Source organism: Barbus barbus (assembly GCF_936440315.1).
Source record: "Barbus barbus genome assembly, chromosome: 15".
Lineage (NCBI taxonomy): Eukaryota > Metazoa > Chordata > Actinopteri > Cypriniformes > Cyprinidae > Barbus > Barbus barbus.
This window is the reverse complement of record NC_136743.1, coordinates 24,293,640-24,312,473: the sequence shown is the minus strand read 5'-3', so window position 1 is coordinate 24,312,473 and position 18,834 is coordinate 24,293,640. Positions and strand designations below refer to the sequence as shown.

Below are 18,834 nucleotides of genomic sequence, written 5' to 3'. Positions count from 1 at the left end.
AGGGTTCGGGACGCGGTGCAGGATTCCACTCGAGCCCGACCCTTTCGGCGGCCCGGGCAAGCATAGCCACCATCTCTGGATCCGAATCCGGAACCGTTGACCACCCAGAGGGTGGCAACGGTGCCGAATCATCATCCCCAGAGTGGTCAGACTCACCCTCCGATGCAGCGATTGACATCTGGTCGTCGAGGGGAGCACCAAAGGATACAGCTGGTACTCCATGAGAGGGTCCAGCATGCTCCCTTGGCAGCTCCACAGGCTGCGAAGTGCCGGTGGCAAAAAGAACCCCCCCTGAGGGGAATTCCTCACTGTCACCGTAAGACCAGTCCGGCCACTGTCAGAGGTAGTGGTCCCTCGGCTGCCGCCAGGGGGAGCCCTAGATCTAGGCAGGGGCACGGGCACTCCGCCCCTTTGCAGGAAACGGAGCCTGGTCCGCAACTCCGCGATGTTCATACTCCCGCAGTGAGAGCATGACTCATCCACGAAAGCTGCCTCAGCGTGATCAAAGCCCAGACATGAGAGGCAACGATCGTGACCATCACCCGGCGCCAGGTAACGACCGCATCCAGAAACGCACGGGTGGAAAGGCATCTTGAAAAAGACGCGTCTTTAAAAAGACGTTCCACCCGTGAATGCTCTTTTAGAGAAAAGCACTCTTTTAGTGTGCTGAAGCGCACAGGGGAGATGGCCGCTTGCAGCACGATCAGAGGGTAGTGCAATCCGATGTGTGCAACCCACTCGACAAAGGGAGACCACCACCGCTGACGCGCCGTCACACCAACACACTGACTTGCAGACACTTTGAAGAGTTGGTCAGGAGCAGAACGAAGAACGCTCGGCTCCGAAGCGAAAAGCTGAATATGCGCTGCACCCGCTGCCTACTTATACTCACATTGTGATTAGTGGCAGCTGGATGCAATAATCGCATGCCAATATCCATTGGCTTGTTTAGATACTCTCGTAGGGGATTGGTCTCTCTAAGCGAGATCCCAATTCGTCGGTCACCGACGTGACTCGGAGTGACCGACTGATAGGGAACAAAAGGATTAATAATGCAGATTTATTTCCACAGCCTTCTTTGATCATATTTACCAAGGGTACCAACAATTCTGACCACGTGTGTATATTTGATTTTACCCTTGATGCAACTAAATGATGTACATTTTAGGTTGTCTGAAAAAACAGTATACAGTATAATACACTGCTGCGCAAAGGTTTGGGATCAGTAAAGGGATCAGTTTAAAAAAGTATATGCTCATCAAGGCTGTATCTATTTTAAATATTATTGGAATTTAAAACAAAAGTTTTCTATTTTAATGTACTTTGTTCCTGTGAAGCAAAGCTGAATTTTTAGCAGTGTCACATGATCCTTCATAAATCATTCTAATATGCTGATTCATAATCAGTGTTGGAAACAGTTGTGCCGCTTAATATTTTTCGGGACCTGTGATAATTTTTCAGGATTCTTTGATAAATAAAAAGACCAGTGTTTATTCAAAATATAAATTTTGTGTTACAATATACACTACTGCTCAAAAGTTTGGGTTCAGTTCATTTTTTAATTAAGAAATTCATTTTTTTAAGAAATTAATACCTTTATTATCAAGGATGTGCTAAATGGATACAAAGTGGTGGTAAAGACTTATATTGTTAGAAAATATTTCTATTTTGAATAAAAGCTGTTCTTTTTAACTTTTTATTCACCAAAGAATCAAAGAAAAAGTATCACAGGTTCCAAAAAATATTAAAGGTGCCATAGAATGGAAAACGTCTCAGGCCCGTCTCGAAGGCCAACTTCTGAGAATTGAGTCTTGGTCCCCAAGAGAGGGGAAAGCAGAGGACTCTAGGCTATTGAAAGCATCCTCATCCACCACAGGTATAAGCTCATAAGCACATCATGCTCCGGCGAGCGGAGGCCTCTAAAACACTCTAAGCGAGAGGAGTCAAGTCAATATTATTTGTATAGCGCTTTTAACAATGCAAATTGTGTCAAAGCAGCATTACATCAGCTTGATATAAAGCTGGGTGGCTTTATATCAGCTTTACAGTATTTAGACTGGGAAATAGTCTGTCGAAATAGTGTCATTCTCCTCTGGCCAGACAAAATCAGCAGTCTAGGCTAAAGCAGAATCAGATTGTGCAAAGGACTCATCTGGTTCCTGTGGTCTTGTCCCGATGGCCGTCTTGGAGACAGGGTCTTCACTGGGGATCAGTCTCTGGGGCTCATATAGGTGTCCTGGCTGTAGAGGTCATCTCTAGGTGCTGATCCATCATCTGATCTGGATACAGTCTGGATCTGGGTGGCTAAGGTGACCTCGGAATAAGAAAGAAACAGACTAATATTATCGTAGATGCCATTCTTCTAACAATGTAAAAAGTACATCAGGTGTTTTGGGAAGTGTTACCTGTTCCGGTTGACCTAATTAATGCATCCTAATAATCTTTTAACGGATTTGAATTATAGAAATGTGATAGTGTATTATGTGTAAGCCAGGTTAAAGAGATGGGTCTTTAATCTAGATTTAAACTGACAGAGTGTGTCTGCTTCCCGAACAGTGTTAGGTAGATTGTTCCAGAGTTTGGGTGCTAAATAGGAAAACAATCTCCCACCCTCAGTTGATTTTGATATTTCTAGGTATTATCAAATGGGCAGAGTTTTGAGATCACAGAGGACGTGAAGGACTATAATGCGATAAGAGCTCACTCAAATACTGAGGTGCCAAACCATTTCAGGGCTTTATAGGTAATTAGCAAGATCTTAAAATGTATACAATGTTTAATAGGGAGCCAGTGCAGTGTTGACAGAATGTCTCGGTTACTTATGTAACCCTCGTTCCCTGATGGAGGAAACGGAGACGTTATGTTGTGACGACATTAGTGGATTCACTTGGGAGCCCCAATCATCTCTGACTTTAAGGGAAAACGCCAATGAATATTGGCTAGTGGATTTTGCATACCTGAGACACTCCTCGTGCATACGGGTATAAATAGGCGACAGGTGCATCCACTCATCAGGTTTTCTGCTGAGGAGCCGAGAACATGTCCCTGGCACCCAGCGATGGTTCAAGATTGTGGCATTGGGACATAACATCTCCGTTCCCTCCATCAGGGAACGAGGGTTACATACGTAACCGAGATGTTCCCTATCTGTCGGTCACTACGAGTTATGTTGTGACGACATTAGGGGTCCATGGAAAGCTCCACAACCTGAAACATTCAAGTCTGCCACGTCTCATCCAGGAGCCACACATGGAGGTTCCAAGATCTGGAAGCGGGTGCCACATGGTGCCGGGCCCCTGAGAAAGGAGGTCCTTCCTCAGAGGGATGCACCAGGAGGGGCTGTCGTGAGGAGCATGAGTTCCGAAACCCAGGTGCGGGTGGGCCAATGGTGCAATCAGCAGGACCTGTTCCTCATCCTCACTGACCTTGCATAACTGGCCATGGGAGGACTGGTGGGAGGCAACTTGGTTTACCTGAGCTTCCCTGAATCGACTTCAGAACAGCCAGATCATCTCGAGATGGAGTTGCCATTCTCCGGGGAACGTGAGCTGTCGTGAGTGCACATCGGCTGCACGATTGAGCTCCCCCAGGATGTGAACGGCACGCAACAATTTGCGTTGCGTCTGACTCCAGAGGAGGAGATGGCGGATGAGTTGTGACATGCGACGTGATCGTAGACAACCCTGCCAGTTGATATACGAGACAGCCGCAGTGTTGTCCGTGTGGACCACATGTGCTAGCCAAGCAGCAGCGGCCGAACCGCTGAAAGGCTAGTAGCACTGCCAGCAACTCAAGGCAGTTGATGTGCCAAAGCAGTCGAGGCCCTGTCCAGAACCCCGAGGCTGCCTGCCCATTGTATGTAGTGCACCAGCCCGCACTGGAGGCATCCATCGTGACAACGACGTGCCGAGACACTTGTTCTAAGGGTACTTCGACCCGTAGAAAGACAAGGTCCGTCCAGGGCTGAATGAGCGGCAACGCATTGGTGTGATGGTCACGCGAACTGTACCACGGCGACAAGCTCATCTTGGGACTCGGGAGTGTAACTTGTGCTGAAGTGGTCCCATATGAAGCAATCCGAGCGGCGAGACTGCGGCTGCGGATGCCATATGCTCCAGGAGCCCCTGAAAGTGTTTCAGTGGTACCACCATCCTGCCTCTGAAGGAACTCAGGCAGGTCAGCATGGACTAGGCACGCTTGTTGGTGAGACGCGCCACCACACTCAGTCTAACTCCATACTGAGAAGAGAGTTTCTCTGTACGGGGGAGAGCTTGCTCTTTTCCCTGTTGACCCAAAGCCCCAATGGCTGAGGTGCCGGAGCACCAGGTCCCTGTGATCGCACAACTGTTCTCGCGCGGGGGCCATGCTCAAGACAGTTGAGGATCCTGATGCCCACTTTCTGTAACGGGGCAAGGGCTCCTTCTGTGACTTAAGTAAAGACACGAGGGCACAGGGAGAGCCGTAGGGGAGGACGCTGTACTGCCATGCCTGACTCTCGAACGCAACCCGTAGGAACGGCCTGCGTCGAGGGCAAATCGAGACATGAAAGTAAGCGTCCTTCAGGTCAACCGCTGCAAACCAATCCTGGGGTTGAATGCATCTGATGATGAACTCCTGCGTCAACATCTTGAATGGGAGCTTGAGAAGGGCCCGATTCGAGATTCGCAGATCCAGGATTGGCCACCACTTTTCTTAGGTATGATGATGTAAGGGCTGTAAAACCCCTGCCTCATCTCGGCTGGAGGGACCGGCTCGATTGCATCCTTTGCCAGGAGGACAGCAATCTCCTCTCACAAGACAAGTGTGTCTCGGACTGCCACTGAAGTCTTGAGAGCGCCGCCTTGGGAGGTCGCCTGGCGAACTGAATCGCATAGCCGAGTCGGATTGTGTGAATGAGCCAGCAGGACGGGTTGGGCAGCGCAAGCCATGCCCCCAAACTCTGTGCGAGTGGCACCAAAGGGACAATCGACATACCCGTGGTGGTGCAGCAGAGGGGGGCAGAGCTGGATGGTACAGAAGGTGTCGCGTTCTGACACATCCACACTGAACTCCCCAGGTCCCCGGGGAGACTGGCCAGAGATGCGTGGAGAGGCATCGCGTCTCCCAACTGCAGTCTCTGGATGCTGGCAAGAGGGGGAGTCACAGGCGAGAGTGAGGAGGCAGTGCCTTGCACTCTGTCAGCCCATGAGCCTGAGAACCCGGAGGAAAGGGAAATTGCCCTTGAGCCAGCGGTGGAACAGAATAAAATGATTCTCCCCTGCCCTCCTTCGGGGGAAGGAGCGGTGCTGTCCTCGCCATCTCCTGAGATCGAGCAGCTTCCCACATCTCCTGTTTGCCCGTGTCAGGGTCGCTTTATCGCTTCCTTGGACGATAATCGTGGCCAGCTGGAACATGGGGGGCGCCGCGCTCCCATGAGAGGCTCGACGCGCCAGCACGGGGCGGAGCATCTCAGGGGGACACAGGAGGGCACCCACGGCAACCAGCAGACTGGGGCTTGCCCTGCGGCAGAGCGGTGGCCAATGGGGCATCACGCTGGGGCAAAATGTGTTGGATGGCCTCGGTCTGCTTCCGCACTGCCGAGAACTGCTGGGCACAGTCCTCGACAGTGTCGCCAAACAGTCCAGCCTGGGAGACGAGAGCATCGAGAAAACGCACTTTGTCAACATCGCTCTTCTCAACAAGGCTGAGCCATAGATGGCGCTCTTGGACCTCATGTTTTTCGAAGGAAAGATTGCTATCAAAAAGTACTCCTAGGTTCCTAACTGATGACGAAGAATTTACAGAGCAGCCATCAAGTATTAGACAATGATCTAGGTTATTACATGCAAAAGATTTTGGTCCAATAATTAACACCAATGTTTTTTTCAGAATTTAGCTGTAAGAAATTGCTAGTCATCCAGTTTTTGATATCAACTATACATTCCGTTAGTTTTGCAAATTGCTAAGTTTCATCAGGTTGCGAAGAAATATAGAGCTGGGTATCATCAGCATAACAGTGAAAGCTAACACCATGTTTCCTAATGATATCTCCCAAGGGTAACATGTAAAGCGTGAAAAGTAAGGGGCCAAGTACTGAGCCTTGAGGTACTCCATACTGCACTTGTGTTTGGTATGATACCTCTTCATTTACTGCCACAAACTGATGGCGATCAGATAAGTACAATTTGAACCATGCCAGTGCACTTCCTCTAATGCCAACATACTTTTCTAGTCTATACAAAAGAATGTTGTGGTTGATAGTGTCAAACGCGGTGCTAAGATCCAGTAGCACTAATAGAGAGATACAACCACGATCAGATGATAAAATCAGGTCGATTGTAACTCTAATAAGAACAGTCTCAGTACTATAATATGGTCTAAAACCTGACTGGAAATCCTCACATATAATTTTTCTCTAAGAAGGAACATAGGTGTGATGATACTACCTTTTCTAATATCTTTGACAGAAAAGGGAGATTCGAGATCGGTCTGTATTAATTAATTCTTTGGGGTCAAGTTGTGTTTTTTTAATGAAAGGCTTAATAACAGCCAGTTTGAATGATATAAAAGAACACTGCTGTGTTGTCGGTGCGCACCAACACATGGCGATCTCTCAGGTGGAAGTTGTGGCCTAATGGTTAGAGAGTCGGACTCGCAATCCAAAGGTTGCGGGTTCGAGTCTCGGGCCGGCAGGGATTGTAGGTGGGCGGAGTGAATGTCCAGCGCTCCCTCAATACCACGACTGAGGTGCCCTTGAGCAAGGCACCAAACCCCCAACTGCTCCCCGGGCGCCGCTGCATAAATGGCTGCCCACTGCTCCGGGTGTACCTGGCTGAATGTCACTTCACTTCACTTCATGTGCCACATGAGATTGCGACCACTCCACAGACCGCGGGCAGGGTGGCCACTCATGAGTAAGGTGGGGATGCGTCCGTCTAAGGCATGTAGGCATCGCCACGTGACCTTGATCATGCAAAGTGGGTTTCCCCTCGGGGAGAACCCCTTGGTCTTGAGCCTCCACTGTAGGGGTCTCATGTACAGCAGGCCAAAAGGTATTGGATTGGATTCAATTTATTGTCATTGCACATGTAGGTACAAGGCAACGAAATGCAATAAAGAAGAAGAATACAGCACAACATGAGGAAAGAGAGGAGAAAAAAATAGTCCTCACACTACGCTCCTGAACGAGAGTGCAGTGTGAGAACAGACAAAAACCTCAGCATAGAGCACAGTCAACACAGGAACATAACTTGCATATTAATCCAGTTCAGACGAAACAGCCATCCGGCCTGCAGCCATTACAGTGCGAACACAGACCCGTTATCAACTGACGGGATGAAGCGACCAAGGCGTGGGATGGGGGTAGGGAGGTGGATGACAATCTGTATATATGAGCATATGAGTGTGTGTATGTGTAAGTTCGTGTGAGTTCGTATGCCTTGAAATCCGTTGCTCCAGTACTCCAAACCAGTTGTCTCAGTTCGCAGGTTGTGGTGCGACATAGCAATTGCCATGGAAACGACCTTGGCCAGAGCCCAAGCGCCCGACAATAACAAGGTGTTTGATGGGGGAGGGAAGAAAGAGCGTCTCCCTGCAGTATTCACAGGAGAGTTGATACCAGAGCGGCCTTGCCAAGCCGTTCTGTTTTGGGAAGCCGGAAAGAGATAAGATTGTTTTGTCTTTGGGCGAACAGCTGTCTTCTGGTTTCACAGCTATTCTCCTTGTCCATTCTGATCTCCTTGTCCATCAATTTTCCTTTCCAAAGCCGAGAGCTTAGCCGTGATCGAATCCATATTGCGGTTAATCGTCTCTGTTTCAGAGCCGACCGCTCTGCCAACAGCCTCAATCATGACGGGCAGCCTTGAGAGGTTTTGGATAGCCAATCCGTCTCCTTAATTTTCCGATAGTTTAGGGCAACACCTAATCCAAACAGCAGAAACCCAGTTATCATGGTTCCGAATAAGAAGTTGTCTTCAATGTCCTCCACGGAGAGAGCCGCCAGACACACGACCCGCCATCTCTCCCATGCGTCCATCGTGTAGCCAGCAGCAAACGTCCCAGCAGGACATTCCGGTTCTCCAGATCCGGATCTTCTAGTCGAGAAGATGGTGTCAATTGCGTTAAGAGACCAGTTGATCAGATCCATAATTTCGGTTTTGTAAATAGTGCAGCGAGAGTCTCTTAAGAAGGACAAGACAATACGAGAGAGCAAGCAGGGAAGTTCAGGATAGGGAGGGTAGAAAAATGCGACCGCCTTCGAACAGAGCCAAACGAGTATCACGTTGGACGCAGCTGCCGTCAGACCCAGCAGTTTTTGAAACTGCTTGACAGTGAGTGATCGGCCTTCTTGTACTCTCTTGACTGACGTGAGGATCGACTCAATCCGAGCAGGGGACATACATGCCTGCATCGTGGTTGAATCCCACACCACGCCCAGATAAGTGGTCCTCTGTAATGGAGAAAGCACACTTTTCTTGGCGTTTAGTCTTAACCCCAATTCTTTCATATGAGCGAGAACGACATCTTGATGTCGAACCGCCATCTGCTCTGAATTGAGTATGCGAATGCCCTGGAGGACTGGGAGGAGACGGCCGAACTAGCTGCTCGAGAGACTCCCGAAGGGGTGGCGAGGCTCTCAGCTCCGCTACGATCCCGGGCAGACAAAACTGCGAGAGACACTCACTGGAGACCGCTGCGTCCTGGAACACTGGCAGGGTTGGCAGAACGATCTCCTGAGGGCACTGAGGAGAGATGGGCACCGAGTAATGCGGTGTACGCTGTTCTTCCCCAGAGGTGGCTGCCCTCAGCATTCCCAGACTTATGATGTCAGGACCGCTTCGTCAAAGACTTCCTGGACTGAAGCACGACCCTCAGATCGGGCCTTGTCTTAGAAGGCCCCGACTTAGAGCATCGCTGACCTCGGTCCTGCTGTGGGGCGCACGAGAGGCAAAGCTCTGTTTTTGAGTCTCCCTGTATGAGGAGCTGGTACACGGCTGGGGCTGTCTGGCCACTGTCTATGATGTCATCAGTAATAATCAAAAAGCAATAATGCTGAGGAAAAAAGAAAAACCCATAACTATGGTTGTCTGTAAACTTTTGGATTCTTAAAGCACTGTCAGATACTGAAAGTACTTTTTGTTTATCAATTGTAATTGCCCCCCCCCTTTATTATTTTATATTTGCTTGTATGTTTTGAAGCTATATCTAGTTGGTTAAATGCTATATCTAGTTGGTAAATTCTTAACAATTGTTTTGATTTATTATTAATTTGTAATTATTTTTAAAAGTAGCCTGCTTATATAATTTAAAAAAATGCACAAATTAATTCCATATAATCATGATGCATCACGTTCTGATTCATAACACTTGCACAAGTGGAAGAAAACAGTGCTCTACAGATCACATAATTCAGTGGAGAATTAATAGAAATGTTATTCTGTATAAACAACATGTGAGAAATCTGTTCTCAAATTCCAACGATAACAAGAACTCAGCATACACTCTCTTCTCTTATCCGGGATACTCTTCTTCGGTGTTTGTTTACTCTGGTTTAAGAAATAGCGCCACCACTCTCAACATTTTGTGCAACAGCAGCTGCTCCGGGTATGTGATCCTAGCTCAAATCTTATTGGATGGCCCGTGTAATCGCTTTGCGAAACTGAAAAGATTCTTCAGACTGGTTCGAAAAAAACTTGGTAGACTTGTATAGTTTGCGGCCCTAAACATCTTCAGAAATAGAGCCATCGCAAAAAAACAACAACTTGTGGTTGCCATGGGAACCATTTTACTTTCCGCCATAACCAAATAATGTATTTTGTGTCATGTCTCCTGAACCAAACATAACACAGAAAAGGTGACATATACCCCTATGTTTTGATGGTCAAGGATTACAATTATACCATATACAGCAACATAAACTGTTCAGGTGAAGAGTTAATGGTGAAATAATGTGAGAAGGAAATCACAGTATTAGCATCATAGTATCACAACATTTACAGAAGTCCATATTGTGGCTATTATTTTTTTCTTTCTTTGGTAATTAACTAATATTTTATTCAATAATACATTAAAAGATTGTTTTCAAGAATACTATCATATATTTCAGAGATATTTTTTTTTTAATTATCTCAGGTAAGTGTATTTTTCCTTACCACTCAGGCAGAGTCAGTTGAGTGGTAGTATATTTCCAATACATTCGTGTTCTCTCAATAACACTCTAACATTACACGCAGATGGCAATGCAATGGGATGAACAGTTAATGATTAATTTAGTGACTTTATGAGAAGGATTACAACTAAATCTCAGAAGATGCAGAATGAAACATATTTCATGTAAACTTAATTTGCAATCACTCTCTGGGGCCAGAGTTGTCTATTATGTTGTCCACAAGAGGGAAACCAAAGTCCTGCATGCGGGTGGCTACACGCAGGTCAATCGCTAAAATTTGATGTAACGGGTGGAATAATATTTATGTGTAGGGTGTGGTATGGGTGCGGGCCAGACGGTGACAAGCACGGGCGGGTTGAGGGTCTAATAACCAAGACTATTTTGACTCAGTCCAGTACACACTGAGCAATGTAGCCAATCGCACTGCCACTGATTGACAGCTGTAGTGATTATATTAAAGGGGGCACTCTTTGCTCGTTTTCTGTATTTAATTTATTCCCAATTTGAATAAAAGTTTTAATAAATGAGTTTGTTCTACCTCGTGTAGGAGATTTAATGCAGGTGCAGTTCAGGTCACCCTTTTTATGTCAAATGGGTCAGGTATGGGATTAAATTAGTGTTGCTGTCACATAATGTGTCGGGTGTTCTGTTAATTACAGCGATTGTGGGAAGATCATTTCACCAGCTAAGAAAGGTGAATGAAAATGCCTCTCTGTGATGTTACCACAAGGCATCACTTACTTACAGATATCATGCTTCTGTAGGGTATGTAAATTCGTAAGTGTGAGAGTGCTGAGCCTGTGGCTATTCTGTACGCAAACATCAATATGCAATATCATATGCGAGCTGCAACTAGTAGCCAGTGCAGGGAGATAAAGAGAGGTGTGAAGTAGGCCCTTTTGGGTTCATTGTAGACCAGTCGTGCCACTGCATTCTGAAACATTTGTCGAGGTTTGATTGCGCATGTTGGAAGTCCAGCTAGAAGAGCTTTGCAATAGCCCAGTCTAGAAATGACAAGGGTCTGGGCAAGTAGTTGTGCAGCATCCTCTGTTTGGAAGGGCCTGATCCTCCTGATGTTGTGCAGTGCATACCTGCATGATTGAGCTGTCTTTACAATATGGTCCTTGAAGGTCAGCTGGTCACCAAATAATAATTTTTGATGAACCTAGCAGGATTATGAAATCATGCTATAGAGTCGGAGTGGCAGGGAAAATGAGAAGCTCAGTCTTTGCCAGGTTGAGTTGCAGGTAATGTTCCTTCATCCATGCCGAGATGTTTGCCAGGCAGCCTGAGATCCATGCAGCTACTTCTGGATTGTCTGGTTGAAATGATTGATAGAGCTGTGTCATCAATGGTAGAATTTGGTAGGAGAAACCATGTGCTTGTATAATGGGTCCCAGTGATGTAGATTATATGGTGAAGAGGAGGGTCCAAGAACTGATCCTTGAGGAAACCCTGTGGCCAGATGATTTTCTTTGGATACCTCTCCTCTCCAGGAAAGACCTACCTGTGAGATAAGATTCAAACCAGTGGCGTGCAGATCCGGTGATGGTAGACAGGATAATCTGATGATTCACAGAGTGAAAAGTGGCAGATAGATCCAGCAGAATAAGAACTGATGATTTGGAATCAGCTTTCACTATTTGCAGGGCTACAGTGACCGACAGCAAAGCAGTCTCAGTTGAATGGCCGCTGCTGAAGCCAGCGGGAAGGTCCTAACAGTATTGTTTCTAGCCATTTTGTGTTCAGGTATAAAATTATATCCCACAGTCAGAACTTTGGGAGAAGCTAGGATTCATACAAGGTTTAATACTGTTTGAAAGAAGACATGCTAACATCGTTATTGAAGAACTGCTACACTACCATCTTCAATAAATTCTTCTCCCCACAAAAATTGTCGTCAAGTTCTAATTTTTTGTATTAGAGAAATTAATTTACACATTGACATTAACACATTGGTGAGCCACCCAAAAGACTGTTCAGCAAAAATACAGTAAAGATGATGATACATAGGGCAGCTTTTTAGGTTAGAAGGAGTAGTATGCACTGGCCTGTCTAGACAGATATTGTTGAAGTTAAAGTGGATCATAAAGTGTCAGTGGTTACACTTTATTTCGATAGTCCACTTTAGACATTCTACTAACTATAAGTAACTTTGTAGCTACATGTTAACTACATGTCAACTAATTCTCATTAATTTGCAACTACATGTCTACTAACTCTCAATAGGGTAGGTTTAGGGTTAGTAGAGTAAGTTGACATATACTTGCAAAGTTTCTAATAGTCAGTATATTGTATGTTGTGGACCAATCAAAATAAAGTGTTAGAAGATATTAAGCAGGCAGTCTACTAATACTCTAATGACTGCTAGTTGACATGTAGTTGCAAAGTTACTTACTGCTAGTAGAATGTCTAAAGTGGACTATCGAAATAAAGTGTTACCGTGTCAGTTGCTGTATTTACATTCAGAGATGAGAAATTAAGGGAAGAGAGGGTGACACTACAGAGGAAAGATGGAAGGGTGAAAGGGAGCATAGGTTTTGCCTAAAAGTAACTGGTAGAGGAATTGATGGCACACAGATAGTAATATATAGGTTAAATGTAATAAAGAAATGAGCAGAGATGTCTAGAGGTTTTACCAAATGTTGTCTGTGACACAACTGCATGTGTAAATTAAGTCAAGCTGGTTGCCTGATTTGTTAGTGCTTGTGGTGGTAAGCCATTTGAGATCGAATGAAGCTAGGAGTGGAAGTGGAAGTCTGCAGTGTAAGGATTCTCCAGATGGATTTTGATGTCACCAAAGATTACAAGTGGACTGTCATCCACAGAGAATGAGGACAGGAGCCCATACAGCTCCTCATATGACCAGGAAGGCGATAAATTATTACAATATGGAGTTTAACAGGAGCTGTTAGCATAATAGCATGAAACTCTAAATAATTTGTATTGCATAGGGAAGAGTGGGTTGAGTATTTCCAGTTATTATAAATGAGAAGACCAGTGCCCTTCCAACCTGATGGGGCATGTGAGAGAAAGGGAAGTTGTTAGAGAGAACAGCAGGGGTTGCGGAGTCCTCTGTATGAATCCAGGTCTCAGGATACTAAGAGTAGACTAAGAAGCAATGACCAGAATGAAGTTTGTTGAAAGCTGACTAACAATTCCAGAGACCCACAGAAAATGACAGAGGTGCAGATAGGACACAGTTTAGCAAGATTGCGTTGCCGTTTGCGTGTGATGTTAGAGCATTATTGAGAGAGAACAAGAATGTATTGGAAACATACTACCTCCTACCTGACTCTATCTGTGAGGTAAGGAATAATACACTTACTAAAGATTATATTTTTTTATATCTCTGAAATAAATAATTGTATTCTTGAAAACAATCTTTTATTGTACTATTGAATAAAATATTAGTTAAGCTGGTGTGGTGGGCATTCTGGCACAATATGGCTGCTGTCGCATCATCCAGGTGGATGCTGCACATTGGTGGTGGTTGAGGAGATTCCCCCTTCCATGTAAATCGCGTTGAGTACCCAGAAAAGCGCTATACAAATGTAATGAATTAATAATTAATTAATTAAAACAACCTTTTATTGTACTATTGAATAGAGTTTGAATTCTTGTATTGTCAACATCCGATTAGACCTGTTTTTTATACTCTTCCTAAAATTCATAAGAGACTGATTGACCCTCCAGGTCGTCCGATCGTGGCACAGACTAATTCCCTCTTATCACCTTTATCTCAGTATGTTGATTCTTTTATAAAATCTTTTGTTTATTCGTTACCATCTTATATTCGAGACTCTACTGATTTTATCAATAAGATTTCTGAGGTGTATGATTTACCGGATTTTTCTTTATTATTAACTTTGGACATAACAAGCTTATATACCAATATTTCACATGAAAAAGGACTTATTGCACTTAGACATTATCTTTTGTTACGTGAGGATTCTAATCCACCATCAGACTTTATCGTCGAGATGGCTTCGTATCTTTTGAAATATAATTATTTCAGTTTTGATAATGATTTTTTTCTTCAGATAAGTGGGACAGCAATGGGCTCGAATTTTGCCCCTAACTATGCCAATTTATTTATGGGTTTCTTTGAGGAGAGTTATGTATTGAATATAGAAAATAATCCTTTTTATTCACAGATTATCAAGTGGTACAGATACATTGACGATATATTTTGTATTTTTTTGGGTGATCATAATGAGGCTCGAGAATTTGTGATATATTTGAATAACTTGGTTGACGACTTAGAATTTACTTCTGAAATTAATTCGTCTAGAGTACATTTCCTTGATATGTGGGTACAGAAGAACGAAGGCAATTTGACTACAACTTTGTTTACAAAAGAGACTGATCGTAACACACTTTTACTTGCTACCAGTTTTCATCCGACTTTTTTAAGAAAAGGACTGCCTATGAGTCAGTTCTATAGATTGAGGAGGATTTGCCATTCTGATTCCGATTTTATTGAGAAATCGAAAATCATGAAAAATAATTTTTTGAACAGAGGTTATCCTTTGGACTGGGTCGAAGATGGATATAATACAGCTTTTAAAAAGACACGGTCTGAATTGCTAAAAAAGAAGGTAATGAAAACAAGAAAGTACTCCTTTGCTTGTATTACAACATACTCACCTAAGTCTTACATGATAAAATCAATTTTTAAAAAACACTGGCATTTATTGTCTTCTGATTCGGAGTTGAAGGATATTTTTAGATATCCTCCTTTGATTGTATATAAACGCGCCAGGAATTTAAAAGATAGCTTGGTACATGCTCGTTTTCAGAGCGCCAGTTCTTGTGCATCTCAGAGTTTACTTAGTCCTATACAGAAGGGCAATTATCGGTGTGGGAATTGTGCTCAGTGTAATAATACTTTTAAAACATCATTTTTTTGTCATCCTAGAACTGGTAAAAAATATAACATCAAATCTGTGATTACTTGTGTTTCCACTCATGTTGTGTACTTGATCCGTTGTCCTTGTGGTATAGGCTATGTGGGAAAAACGTCACGTCAATTGAAACAAAGAATTATTGAACATAAGAGTTCGATCAGAAGAAAAGATATGAATTATCCAGTTGCGGCACATTTTTTAAATTTGAATCACGATGTTACCTCTTTACGTTTTTGTGGGATTGAGAAAGTAACTTTGCCACCTAGGGGTGGAGACATTGAATTACTTCTACAGAGACGTGAATTGTTTTGGATTTATACCCTTCAAACTTTATCACCTATGGGTATGAACGATGAAGCACCATTTAATGTAATGTTATAGTGGTGTAATTGTTTTGAATGATGTGCCGTTTCTATTATGAATTTATAATGAGTTTGAGTGTTTATGGAGTTTTGACTGATTGGTGTAATAATTTGATGCTTTTTGAAGACAACGTGTTATGTATTTTAGATGATCTTGTGAATTTGTAGTGGGATCCTTGTTGGTTTTTGTAACTATCATAATTTGTAACTGTTTACGATGTGATGTTCATCTATACTCCTAATGAGCTTAATTGTTTACAGATGGAGCTTTGTTAAGTGGTCATGTGTTCATCTTAAAAGAGATGAATTTGAACATTTGTATACTCCTGATGAAGGTCGTGTGACCGAAACGTTGTGTTAATTAATAAATATTACTTTTTTGCAAGTTACGATAGTGTGCGGGAATTGCTTGTCTGTTGAGGCGATCCACCTGGTTGGTCCTTTGTCCTACGCACCTATCACTTGCAGGTGTGCGATGGAGTTTGATCACTAATTGTACTATTGAATAAAATATTAGTTAATTATCAAAGAAAGAAAAAAAAATGTATAGCCATAATATGGACTTTTGTAAACGCTGTGATACTGTGATGCTCATTGCTCAGATACTGTTATTTTCTTTTCACATTGCTGATTTCACCACAACTCTTCACCTGAACAGTTATATGTACTGTATATGGTATCATTGTAATCCTTGGCCATCAAAATATAGGGGTAGACATCACCTTTTCTGTAATAAATGGAGGCCAGACAATGGTTAACTGAACTGAGAAACATTACTTTCACCTTCTTCCTTGCATCACAATGCATAATGGGGATGTCATTCACAATGCATATACGCCCCTTAAAGGGGCAGCATAACATAAACAAGAACCTTCCTTAAAGGAACTATACTCTATTATCATAACATTTTCTGTGTTATCGTGTTTGGTTCAGGAGATATGACACAAAATGCATAATTTGGTTATGGCGGAAAGTAAAATGGTTGCCATGGCAACCACAAGGTGTTTTTGTGATGGCTTCGTTTCTGAAAATGTTTAGGGCACTAACCTGTACAATTGTACCAAGTTTCATGCTTTTATGAAAAAGTGAACATAACACCTCAAATTTTGCACAAATCACCTGGACTATAATATGCTTACAAGAATACATCTGAAATAATTACAGGTACAATTGACCGTATGCACGGTTACGTCCTGGTTGTAGATAAGCTAGCTCAGTCATTTCCGGTCAAGTGTACTGTGCCGTAATAGTACGCATGTGCTCAATTCAGCCTCGTACGCTTGTGCTCAATTCAGCCTTCTGAGCTTTTAGCGCCACTGCATCGAAATTTTGGGTATCAGCAGTTGCTCTGGCCATGTGATGTAATGCTCAAATCTTTCATGCTTTGCCTTGGTGGTCTGCAATGATTTTAAAAAAAAATTATAATAAGAGGGCTTATATGTAAGACAAAAAGAAAAAAAAAAGTTATGCAAGAAGTCAAACATTTTTCCTTTGGAATAATAATAATAATCATTGATAATTCGCACACAATATCAAGAGTGTGTATAAAGAAAATATGTTCGATATTTAATTTCATGTTGACTTTAACATTTTTAAATTTTTCATTTTTTAAATAAAAAAATCCAAAACGCAGAACTCAAGTATAAGAGGTCCACCATAAATATCATAACTCTTAATGGGCCTCATTCATGAAACACGAGCAGAATTATTTTTTGTGTAAATCATTCGTAAAGCCGTTCTGATGTAAACTTTCATGAAAATTCATGAAAATACAAACATTTTCAAAATGTTAGTTGGTACGAAATAAATGTACACCTGTTCCCTACCACATGTAAATGGTGCATAAAACGTTCTCTGTTATTTTTGGCAAACTGATGACACTGAATTTTGATGCACTGCCTTTATAATATTTTACAAGTTCGTTTGCTCTGTTTTTTGTTTTTTTTTGTAGCTGAGAGTTGATAAACTGTTTAGCTCCGGTTTAGCTTTGGGTAGAACGCAGCGCTTGTCACTGTCACTTTTTACCCAGCCGTCCAATCAATGGAGGAGGGGCGGGACAAATACCACACTGACCAATCATACTACTTGTACAATAACTGAAGAACAATAGAGAAGTTAATATTGCTGGTTACTGCATTGTTATATTCAGTAATATTCTTCAAAATGAAATACTAGTAATATGTTACTGCCGTGGATATTCTTTATCATAGCAACCAAAGCTGAAAAAACGCTGTGCCACCAAAGTGTTCTCAAGCGCCGCCAGCTGGCCGTTTTCAAAAGACCTAACATTTTTCAGGAGACTTAAAACGCTTTGGTGGACACACATTATTGCATATTTATTGTTAGCCATATGGCCTATTAATCTGTTTTGCATTTATGCAATATACTGGAGCCAAACCTGAGAAAGTAGACCAGAATATTTCACTCCATGCAATTTGCGTAGCTGTAATTCATAGGTGGGGATTATGCTAATTATGTATGAGCGTTCACGAGCGCCCTATTTATGAATAATTGGAATTCACTAACATACGCATGTTTATCTATCAAATCAGATGTTTACGAAGCGTTTGTGAATCCGGAGGAGAGTTTTCGGGAAGGACCGTTTTACGCGCAGATTACACACCTATATTTACAAATGTTTCATTAATGAGGCCCATTGAATGCAGTCAAAAGTAATGAATATTAATGTATTTATTTGTTTGTATATTGCAGTTTGCATGTACAGAGAGCCTTCACTGCATGAGATTGAAGAGAAGCAACGGTCCAGGAAAAGCTCAGGAACCCCAACAATGAACGGAGGAAAAGTGGTCAACCAGGACTCCACATAGCAGGGCCCAAACGCAGGAGGCTACTGCGAAAGAGTAACCCCTTCCCCTTGCCCTCATGTCAACAACCACGGGAATAGTACAACATGCTACAATAAAATAGCAAACTGAACTCCTGAAACAAACTGAAAACGTTTAGAAGAACACAGAGGGGGGAAAGAGAAATAAGAGAAATAAATGTCACCGTTCCAATAAGGAGCTGAACTCACATTTTATGCAAAAAAGTTCAATGGACAGTCATTTGATTTTCAAAAATATTAATATTATTTGGGGTTCATGTTGTGAGAAATGAGTTTTAAAACATTTTTATGTTTTAATTTTCATGTGAATGCTCTAGCACCTATTTATGCTTTTACTGTCAAATTGGGAATGTTTCTCTTTTCGCTCAATGTCATTACTCATGTTTGTGAATATTATGCAGATTTGACCAAGTGTTTTGGCTTATTTTATTTTATTTATTTTTTGGTATTACCTGAGAGGTAAAGGTAAGTGCACTTTGTGAATCCAAATCATTGAAATATCAGGAGGGTGAATCTAGAATGTATGCTCAGATATTGTAGAAGATTTTTGGATCTTAGAGCATTCCACTG

At 42.9% G+C, this 18,834-nt stretch overlaps 1 protein-coding gene across 3 annotated transcripts in view; it reads left to right on the top strand.

The window, feature by feature from the left end:
- LOC306881635 (fibroblast growth factor 12) overlaps window positions 1-18,247 on the top strand; it is a gene marked incomplete at both ends in the record, with an annotated part of 124,771 nt that extends 106,524 nt beyond the window's left edge. For all 3 annotated transcript variants that reach the window (XM_079435813.1, XM_079435812.1, XM_079435811.1), the window contains one exon: window positions 18,132-18,247. In XM_079435813.1, coding sequence (XP_079291939.1) covers window positions 18,132-18,247 — 116 coding nt within the window. The remainder of the gene's footprint in view (window positions 1-18,131) is intronic.
- Between the last annotated feature and the right edge of the window lie 587 nt (window positions 18,248-18,834).